Raw genomic sequence first — 11,204 nt, 5'->3', positions numbered from 1 at the left:
ATTATACAGTATTTAGATTAAACTGAAAACATGACTAGAATTCATAACCAAGTGGATGCATGAATGGCAAGTAGCGATAATTTAGGGGAAAAAAAAGCTGGTACATTTTGATGTAGCTGCGCAAGCCATTATCCTTCTCTTTGAAAAACCTGTGTGTATGCTGCGCTGCGATACAAACAAGCATCAACCCTTGTACTTGAGGGAGATTATCCACTTAATGTAAAAAATCTACACAAAGAAGTGTTCATGGGACTGGAACCCATGGAATACCGGAAGTCTCACCAGTAGAAAAAGGCATTAAAATTGTAGCTCATGAAGAAAGCATGCAGGGGTTATGCTGTACAAGCAAATCCAACAAGAAAGTTGAAAGAAGTTACAGGTGTGTAGACTCAAAAATCTTCAGGTTGTTTGTAAAGATGTCCATTCTACAGTAACACTAACTATTCAGGCAGGTTATTACCCTGCAGTATCAATATCATGGAGGATTCCATTCTCCTTTTCAGCTAAAAAACTATATTAGTAAGTTGGGAAAAAAATCTGTAAAAGTTAAAAAAAATCTGTAGAAGTTCTAACATGAAAGCATTAACATCAGAGAAATTTCTATTCAAAACTGTGCAACAGTGAAATGTTACAGGTTTAAGCTCAAATCTTTAAGAAACTTCAAGAAATGACTTGACCAAAAAGTCTAGTTGAATCTGAAGTTTTAGTCTTTAAATGAATATTCTCCCATAGCTGGACTAAGACTCCAGCTAAACTTGGGATGGGGATTTGCTGTAGGAGCAGTAAATGTTGTTTGCCCTTTCCTTACTCCCACAGAGAAGCCCACTTTGAGACTCGTGCTTTTCTGGGACAAAGGGGCACATCTGCTACAGAACAACCAGAAATCCATCAACCAAGAGACCTCATAAATCTTACTGGGTTATCTTCTCATATGGAACACTTGCATCCTCTTAGTAAGTCCTTCCCAAGAAAATAGAAGGCATGTCACACTGTTTTAGCAATCCTTTATTGAAGATAACAAGTTGGTTATGTTCACTGTATTGTATGAAACATCACAATATCATACTGGGAAGGTACTATCAGTACAGGGTTGGACCAGAGCGGACAGTCTGAACAATAAACCATTTTGCATTCTTCATTCCCTATCTTTTAACAACCCCAAAAAAACCAGTAAAGGGACAAATACCTGTTAACATCATCATTTAAAACACTTTAACTTACAAGGCTAAAATCTAATGAATAAATAAAATATACCGTGGCAATAATCCTCTCTAGACCAAAAAAAAAAAATAAATCAGATACACAGTGAATCAAAATGACTGGAAAAGCTGGCCTTCGGCATCAGTATGAAAGAGCGTGTGGTTTTTACAGACTCACCATGGGGATAAAGTTACAGAAAAATACCATGAATTTAATTTCACACAAAACCAGTTGATGACTGTCATTAGCTTAAAACTACACACAAGGGCAATTACATCCTCGCTGAAACACAGTTTAAACAAATAGGAAAATGTTTACAAGGCATCCACAGCATGTAAATCATGTACAGATGGATACATTCATTGTTTCCCCTCCCCAATAGCTTTTATTTTAGATAAATACTTTACTCTTCCCCATTTTCAGCATTTACTGGACTCATTACATGCACAACTCAAAGAAGTCAGAAAAAAAGTCAAGGTTATTGCAAAAATAGAATTAAACTAAGAATCTTCAAGTACCTTACATGACAGCCACTCTGTACCATGCCCATTGCTTATAAAATGAAAGGTCATTGAACCCATGAAAATATCTCTAATATTTTCTTAATTTAAAATAGATAATTTTAAGTGTATTTATAGTAATCTCAAAGTGATAATTTGAACTTCGAAAATAATGCAAACAATTAAAAATTATACCCATATTACACAAGACTTCTGTCTGTATCTTAAGCTGAAAAAAATCAAAAAACTATAGAAAACCACATATAGAACAAAAAAAATAATCACAATTTACATTATAATAAAGGCAAATTTTCAGCATTTTTAAAAAAACCTGCAGCTGTGAGAGATGTCAAAGCAAGTCACTACTAACTATAAATTCACCAGTTTGTTTTTTCAAAAAGATTTTCTCTAGCAAGAGTTGAAGGGTGTGTTGTATACATGCGTAAAATTCTTACTGGTTTTAGATGCCTAGAATCTTCATATATTATTGCCAAATAATACACTTATCTTCAAGCAAGCAGTAGGCAACGTATCACAATTTGGACACAGCAGGGAAACCTAACGGTCTGGTAATACAGGTAAAACTGGAAAATTTAAAATTTAAAAAAAAAAAAAAAACCAACCAAAAAATACACATCTGATAGTGTATTGCCCAATTGAAATTACTCCCAAGCCACAGAGCTGCAAAGCCTTCCAACTTGGTTAAGTGAAATAAGAAACGTCTCAAACAATTACTTGTACTCTCTCAAGCTTGTGTGTTGCATGTTTCATTTAGCCACAGTGTATCTTCAGAGTAGGCCTACAATCCCGTGCACCTCAGGTACACACACCGATCTGCTGAGAGAATATTCCTTCCTTCCTTCTTTTTTAGGGCCAAAGTTCATTACAGATGTAATCAGTATGCCTGAGGCTGGTAAAAATACTGTAGTACAGGCAATGCTAAGAGTGGCAATATCAGAGAACACAAAAATGAACAAATGATGGAAAATTCTATTATCTTTCTGCCCATTTCACAAATGTTGGAAATCCACCAGAAATTTTCCCTTGTATTGAAGAAATCAGATTTAAAAGTTTTTTTCCCCCTTTCAGAATCAAAAGCATTTTAGCAGATTTGTAAGGCTACCACGGATCTTCTAGATCTCCAGAACCCTACAGAAAAAGAAGAGGAGAAACATTACTACTCACCAATACAAATGAAAACATTTTGCTGCACTTTGGATTTCAGCGGCATAATTAAGAAGAATACTAGTGTGAGACAGAAAACATTTTCCTTGCTTTCCATACCTGTACACTTCCATACACAAATATTTCCTGTTTGTCAACATCATGATGGAATTTACTTTTATAAAACACGAATCCAGTAAAACTCTTATAGCAGAATGACTCAAAACCAAGATTTACCTTACTAAATCACTACTATCAATACATACTATGTCTGTGGACTACCAACCCCAAAAAAAGTTCCACAAAATACTATGGAACTCAGCTTCTCAGGTATTCCTGGTCCAAAAGAAATTCCTGCAGGGTCATTTTTGTTAAGGCAGTGAAATTTGTACCTGTTTTGAACAATTATATTTTTGTGCACGTGTTATGTTATGAACTGACAACTGACACAAGCTTAGAGATTTCACTTATTAGTGATGAGCTACCACTACTGCACAGTCCCAGTATTACCATCGACCTACCAAAATGTGTATGTGCTGTACCCCAGGAGACAAGAAAAGATGTGGCAGAAGGCAAGCTTTAGAAGAATAGTTTATTCATTTATATGGCTGATGTTTAGCTTGAACCTGAGAAATGTTGCTCAATACAGTGGGCAATACAAATGCTCCAAACCCAAAATCACTCAAAGCTTTGTAGAAACTAATGAACACCGTGAGATCACATCAGAAGCTACGAAAAGTTTCAAGTCATGTCAGAGTGACAACACTTCAAAGAAAGTTTATTACTCACTTAAAAGAGTCAATATGCATACAGATATTATTCCACAGCATATTCTTTATTTTCACTTGTTCACAAATTATTGTAACTTGACACTATGTACTAAATCTAAGTACATTTTCATTTCTGGATATATGCTATGCTACAACCTGAGAAGTAATAATACCATTGTCTAAAAAATCAGTATTTATGATGAACACTGGATACAATCTAAACTAAAAAGGAAAAAAAATCAAACATTTCATAAGTGACAATCTAAAATAAAACAGCTTTTGTAATTTAGCTGTAATAGAAACTATATACAAACCAAACACAAACATGCAGTACACAATGCTGGGGGAAAAAAACCCTGAATAATTTGTATAATTCAATTAAATTGCACAAAAGATACAACTAAGATGTAAATTACTTTACAATGAGCAAACATATATCATCAAAACTATTGTTTAATAATGTTCTCAAAAGAAAAAAGTTTTAAAATGCCTTTTTGCATATCATGTTAGACTCCTGTTTTTGGTGACACAGGATTTGAAAAAAAAAAAGATCAAAATCTCAAACGGGAAGTTAAATCTCTCTACACAACTTAGGGCGCAATAAGTGCAATATTGAACTCGTAAGGAAGTAAGAGCTCTGTATAAACGATCTGTACACGTAACTACAGTAGAGCCAGTCAGTCTTCCAGGCTAGCAGTGCCGCGGTGCCATGTGAGCGAGGAAGCCGCGGCGGTGAAGCGCAGCGCTAGCTGGCCGCGGGTGTCACGAGTGCTGCTGGCCGCTCCGGTCGCTGCCCGGGGCCGGGGCCGGGCCGGGGCCGGGCGGGGGCGGTACCTGGCCAGCATCCGGTACCTGCAGCTGCGCCAGGCGGTACCCGGCCAGCATCTCCTCCAGCAGGTGGCGGTAGTTGCCCCTATGATTAATCCGCATCTGCCTCAGCGCCTCCACCAACCTCCCCTGCGTTCCGCCTTCCTCGGCCGCGCCGGGCTCCTTCGGTTGAGATTCAACACCCCAAAAAGATCAGTAGTTAAACTAAAAGTTTTTCTAACCACATTTAAAAAAAAAATTTAAAAAAGCAAGCCGAAAAACCAATCTTTTTTTCAAACTGAGAAAGCAACTCTCTATTTGAATGTACAACACCTTATAAGTAACATACAACTTAGAACAATGTATTTCATGTTCATCCTTTTAAGCAACATAATTTAAGAAATTATAACTATGAAACCAGCATTTTTAATAATTTCAATTCATTTTGAGCCAGTCAAAGTACCTCCTCCCAATTAACTCCATCTTTATTTCAAATGTCTTTGATAAATACAGATGATACACCCCCACAACTTTGGACATCTATCAGTGGAAAATTTTGAAAATTTAAGCTTCTTTAGCCACCAGGTCAATATATTTAATTGTGAATTTCTGCACAGCCAGTAGCAGCACAGTTCTGTGAAAAACTCAGAGAATAGCTAACTCTACTGATAGTAGTTTAGTTGAAGCATCACATCAAAATAAATGCTCAGTGTTTTAGTGAACACTCTCTGATTTTTGCATGCATGATGCCGCCAGAAAAGCAAGCAGCAACCCATGAGCGTGGGGAATGCTGGTATTTGAACAACTTAAGACACACCTCTGGGGCAGATTGTGTATTGCCTGGAAAAACTAGCAGGTAGAACAGTTATTTAAGGTCAAACCTAACAGCCTTCAGTACAAAATCTGATCATTGAGTGCTGATTAAGGAATGGAAGTCTCCTCAGCAAATGACCTGCATGGGTACAAGCCTTCAGCTGAAAAAAATATTGTGCTTTTTGGTGATAGACTTCCAGTGCTTTGACACTGATACTAGGTATTTTCACTTTCAAGTGCTAAAGCAGTACTGTTGCTTTAAGGGAACAGTACATTTTAAATTATTAATATCTAGCAACTTATCAATCTAGACAAATGAAACTATCTCTGGAAGCTGGCAGATTTTCAAGACATTAGAAGCGCAATCCAGACTGCCTTGTTTTCATGCTGACCTCATTTTATTGTCATGTAATCCAAAAGCTTCCTCACTACAAGTACTGCTGTCATTCAATTACAAGCTTAATAGCAGTATTGAGAAAATACCTTGGGATCAGTAAGATTTTGCATGCTCTACGTAATGTTGCTGGAATAAAAGCCCCAAGACTGATTAGCACAGTCCAAGTTAAAATGGGGACAATTTTACCACAAGAAGGAGTATTACTGCATATAATGGCATCCCTCTAAGTTTAATTTGTTCAGGAAATATGAGACAGACTTTCACAGTGGTTTGCTGGTCTTAGTTTGAGATGTTTTGACTCCCATTTACTAGAATTTTCACATCCAAATACGAAAATATGCAAGAGAATCTTCAAGAATTCAATACTCTCCTGTCTTCAAGAGCACAGAGAGGAGAAGCAAGATAAAGGAGATAGTTTTAAGGTAAGAAATGGAACTGCTTTAATACCTTACAAGTACAATGTCAGCAAAAACCCAGGGCACCAAGAAGAGGCTACAGATGTATCCTGTTTCTTGGTTTGACAAAGAAAAAGACCTGAGTTATGTATATACCTAGCTAATATTAAACAGGGCAACATAGCTGAAGACTTCAGTTTTTTAAAATTCAGGGAACATTTAAATTCCGTATTTCATCTACTCCATCAGTTTTGCTCTGAGGTTGACATTAGCACACATACACCCTGAAATTTCCACATTTCACAATACCGAGATCTTTAAAAATTCCTTTGGCAGACTGAAGTGAATAATTTTGCTCCATGCAACACTGAAGAGTAAAAGCAATAAGCAATATAATAGCAGCCCTGAGGCTCCTAAGCAATTCAAATGCTGGTAGGAGTTGAATTAGCAATGCTGTTAGCGTTTGATATTCAAGCTCACATCCTGCATGGCATTGCACCCTATTTTACAGCAGGCTATTTTGTGCTTCCCTTGTGTCCCTCAGTGCTAACAGACAAGAAACCCCACAGACAGTAGGACAGAAATTGCCTCTTTTATATATTATACGCTACATAGACAGATTTCTCTCTAATGATGTGTCTAGAACAAGTCCCCGAAAACTATGGTTATTGTGCATTTGCCTTCCTTCACATTTCAATTCAACTGAAGCATTACTGACCATAAAATCAGGAATAAATTTGTGCTAGCTATATTCAACATGAGCATTCACGATTTTTACACAAGTTTTGTGCTATTAAATTATGTGTATGAAAAGGGCTGCTATGTATTAAAGACTGGATTTATAATGTTGTGAGAATGATGTAAGGGTTGTGTCCATCTACATTTTTTTATGTGTAGCAGCCCTTAATGGCATATGATTTGGTTCAGCCAACTGCCAGAGTGTATTATTAGTAAAAACAAGACGGAAATATGATTGATTTCAACTAAGATGCTCAAAGGCAGCTTTAAACAAATGCAACTGAAACTATTAACATACCCACTGCAATTTTAACATTCTTTCTTGTGTTTAAGGATATATACAAACAGTGAAGCAGCCTAATCGGATAGTAGTCTCCTAGTCTTAGGAACACATCAAAAAATTAAAATGGTCAGAGTAGAGTCACAGAGAAAGAGCAGTACTTTAGCACAGAAGTAAGAACAACTCTTCAGTGGTATTCTAACATCACAGTGCTAGCAATTATTTAGCTATGAAAACATTCTTTGAATTCCCTTTAAAGATCTGAAAGCATCAGGCCCCAATACACAATAAATTTCTGTGCTTTCACTCATATTTGTAAAGGCATAAGGCACCTCATTTGTAGCTGAAGTCTCTGCTCAAACTATGCTAAAGTTGTTCATTGTGACCACAGTACAGGGCTCTCTCCAGCCCTGGATTTATAAAATACTTGTAATCTGCTGAGATTCCTAGCAGAAAAAATTTAGGACTGCTATACCCTCAAGCCAGACTAGTGATCTCTGGATACTGCTGTAAGTAAGGATTCTTTTATTTCTCAGACTCTTGCTCTGCATGGCATCTCCTTACTTAGGCTCTATGTTAAGGTTTCTCAGAAAGCAAATGTGTGAAGAACAAAAATCTACTATCACTAGTTTGGATAACCAAAAAACAAAATCCAAGTGCAACACTACCTGAAATGTTTATGGTGCTGAGTAAAACAAAGCTAACCTAGAAACAGATAAAACCAAGGTTTTCATTTATATACTAAGAACTAACTTGCAAAAACTATTAAGATCCCATTCACATAAACTCATGGTAACTATTTTTAAACTGTTAGACACTAAAATGTATAGTCTTTAGAAGGAAACCATATTCTCAATTGCAAAAGTTAATCTGACTGTTTGGATTGTTGTCCTTGTGGTTTGGAGAGGGTTTTTTAGTCATTTGCATTAATATTTTGGTAACTAACAACATTACTATTTGGCCATGATAAAAATTGCTTTAGTCTTACATACAACCATAAGATGGAAGAGGACTGCCACAGGCAGAGTTTCCAGTCAGTAACAGAAGTGCTCTGCACAACACCCACTCTCAGCAGACACGGGTGCACTGCTAACCACACTGAAGGGAAGGATGCTCAGGTGCAAGTCAAGGGTGCCTTTGTGCTCTGCACACTCATCATCCTTGTCTCTAGCACCTCATTTTTCATATGAACATCTGCTCTTGCCTCATACTAGTTTAAACAGGAGCATCATGGGCCAGATTTCAATCTTATTTGGCAATGTCATCATTGGGATATACTGGATGTTTCCTTCCTGCCTTTGCTTCCTGCTTAAATGTGTGATGTGTAGCAACATCATCACTGTGTGTGAAGAGTCTGATGTTGAATAACTGAACAGCTTCCTTCCCTTTACATCTCTGGACACTACAGCATCCAGTTCAGAAGGCTACAGAGATCACCACACATACACCTGAAACTGAGTAAGTAAGACCAGCAAGGAAGTCATGTTTTCATTGTCTCAGATGAGGCACAGCAGACTCATCCACCTCAATGACATTAAGATAACTTGCTGGGAAAATGCAAACAGGAATTGTATCCTTCACCAACGGGGAGTTTATCCTCTCAAACCTCTCTGGGCTAGTACCACTTGGGGGGAAAAGAACAAAGGTGCTGACTGGCAAATGACATTTCACAAGCTCAAACTAGAATTTAAACCATTCTATTTAAAAAAAAAAATCTGAGATTTGCATGTCTATATCAACATAAGAAAAATTTAGGAAGCAGACTGCAGTCTACTGTTCAAATCTCTTTTTAAAGAAACCAAATTAAAAGTAAACCAGCTACTCAGGGATTTTAATGGCAAGAAAGGTCAAAGCTGTTAACGATATATTTTCTTATGAGCAAAATGCATATTTAGGTTAGCTACCTAATTTTATTAAATTAAAATGGGTGATGCACAAACATTTCCTGAAAGGAGCCAATAGACAAACAGATGCTGTACTACATATTAGAACTTTCAGCAAACTTGCACAGCTATTGAGAAGTAAATCTAGACTTAGAACAGGTGCATGATAAATGCAACTATGGCATATAACATTTCTAAAATGTAACCATTAGACAAACATTCAGGGTTTTTTCTCAAAATACCAATTAATTTGTAAAATCTATGCTGTTTTATTTTTTATTTAATTTTTAAAGAAGCCAAACATACCAGAAACTTTTCCCCAAAAAGCAGGGGAAGTTCTGGCTAAATACAAAAAGTAGTAGCAGGCTGATAGAGGTGCAGAGTTTCCTGAAGGACTAAAGAAGCTGAAAAGAAGAAAATTTTGTGTATCTTGGTTTGGGGTACTGTTGCACAATTTCTTGAAAGTGGAATGAAAAAAGTATATCCTATGACTTTCAAACTCGACAAAGGAACACATCCTATAAAATTAACAAGTTAAAAGATTTCTTCTCCGTTTGTACGCTAACAGAATAATGGCCCCTTCCACCCACACAAACTTACTGACTGAAGATAATAAATCAAATCTAGGCAGATAAGAGGACAATGGAAAAGACACAGTAACAATTGTGGTGAGACTTACTACTTGTGTATTTACTATTTCAAGGTGTGCAATTGATAATTTCAAGGTATTTCAAGTGCAACACCATTCACTGTAATAACTATCTGACTGAGGGCCTCATAGCCATCTCAGAAGAAAAAAATATTACAAAGGATTGACTAGATTAGGAATGGTATTTCCACAAAACAGTTCACATAAACTGCACAGGAAATGACAACGTGTACAAGCACTGATGTTTTTTATCAGTTCTTCAGTTTTCCACAGTTTTTAAACAAATTTAACCACAATTGACAGAAACACCAGTTATTACTTACACTAATATTAAGAGCTACCTAATAATCAGGTTTAGAGGTACAATAAACCAGATTTCAACACACAATTTAAAATTCAGCTTTGTAGGAAATGGGAAGATGAATGTAAGCCATTTTAGAAATCATAACTGAAGTAATCTAAAATTACTTTTCCTTAGACCAGTAATGTGACATGAAAGGATAGTGTAAATGTTATGAAAATAGTCAATATTGGTTTTGTAGTCTTTTATATTCAGTGTACTGAGGCCTTCTTACAGAAGACAACAGGAAGTGTGTTTGCCCCTCTTGTACTACATTTCTGGACAGTAGACATAACAGCCAGTTAGGTAATGGATTTGTTGACTACTAATTTATTACAATTATAAACCATAGTTTAGAAAAACCCTGCACTGTTGCCTTACAGGTTTGACTGAGAAAGTGGTAGTCATTTAGATGTTTAAAAAGTCTTTCAGAATTGGGTGTCAATTTTCTGTCTTTTAGAGGAAGAACTTCTATATCACATCCATCCAAAGCAAGGTAAAAATCCGAGGTATGTTACAATATGTATCTTGTATTTCTAATATTTTACTCCCAGTGACAAACATTTTTGCTTAATGTATGACAACTTTGATGTTCACATTAATAAAGAGCAAAATGGGAACTTACCCCCTCATTGTCTCTGTGTGGATTCAGCCTAGTATACACATTTTCAATAATATTACGCCTAAAAAGAGAAGTTTTTAAAAAAAATTAAGCAAAACTAAGGATTTCAAAACACTGAGAAAAGTCTGAGCAGAGTAGGCATTTTGAAGTGTTTAAGGTATTTTTCTTTTAATCTGCCTTTTAAAAAGATGAAACCCACTGTGTCTTTACTCACTTTCAATAAGAATTTGGGGATCTAGCAACTGGTTAAGATTTGCAAAGACTGAGCAAAGTAAAATCACTTTCTTACCTTACCCTCTTCATGATCCACCTCATTTTAGAGCTGCATACTCAGATTTTTTCAAGAGTAACATTTAAATCTATATTTTGCTTGTTATAAAAAATTCTTCAAGTTTGCTGGTTTTCTTGCCTTATTTCTGGTTGTGGAACTTGAAGACAGTTCAGTTTTTCCCCATCTTTATTACATATGCAGTTACAACCTGTCTACAAAATTTTCAAGCGTGGTATGCAGAGTATATGACCCCTGAGACGTATTTTCTATTGTCTAGTCACACTGCAGAAATTAAAACACAAAAGCCACTAGCTAGACATTTTTTGTAGCAGTGGCATTTAAGGCCACACTTTCACAGGCAGTCAAAATAAGCAC

The 11,204-nt window shown here is 36.3% G+C and overlaps 1 protein-coding gene across 4 annotated transcripts in view; it reads right to left on the bottom strand.

The window, feature by feature from the left end:
- Nucleotides 1-987: 987 nt before the first annotated feature.
- PPM1B (protein phosphatase, Mg2+/Mn2+ dependent 1B) overlaps nucleotides 988-11,204 on the bottom strand; it is a 59,795-nt gene continuing 49,578 nt past the window's right edge. For 3 of the 4 annotated variants that reach the window (XM_030944333.1, XM_030944335.1, XM_030944334.1), the window contains 2 exons: nucleotides 10,562-10,619; nucleotides 2,856-4,624 (listed from right to left, as the gene is read on the bottom strand). In XM_030944333.1, coding sequence (XP_030800193.1) covers nucleotides 4,397-4,624; nucleotides 10,562-10,619 — 286 coding nt within the window. In that variant the 3' untranslated portion in view covers nucleotides 2,856-4,396. The other variant, XM_030944336.1, reaches the window with a different exon arrangement.

The sequence above is a fragment of the Camarhynchus parvulus genome, chromosome 3 (genome assembly GCF_901933205.1).
Source record: "Camarhynchus parvulus chromosome 3, STF_HiC, whole genome shotgun sequence".
NCBI lineage: Eukaryota > Metazoa > Chordata > Aves > Passeriformes > Thraupidae > Camarhynchus > Camarhynchus parvulus.
Note: the sequence above shows the minus strand (reverse complement) of the source record. Positions and strands in the feature narration are given on the sequence as shown.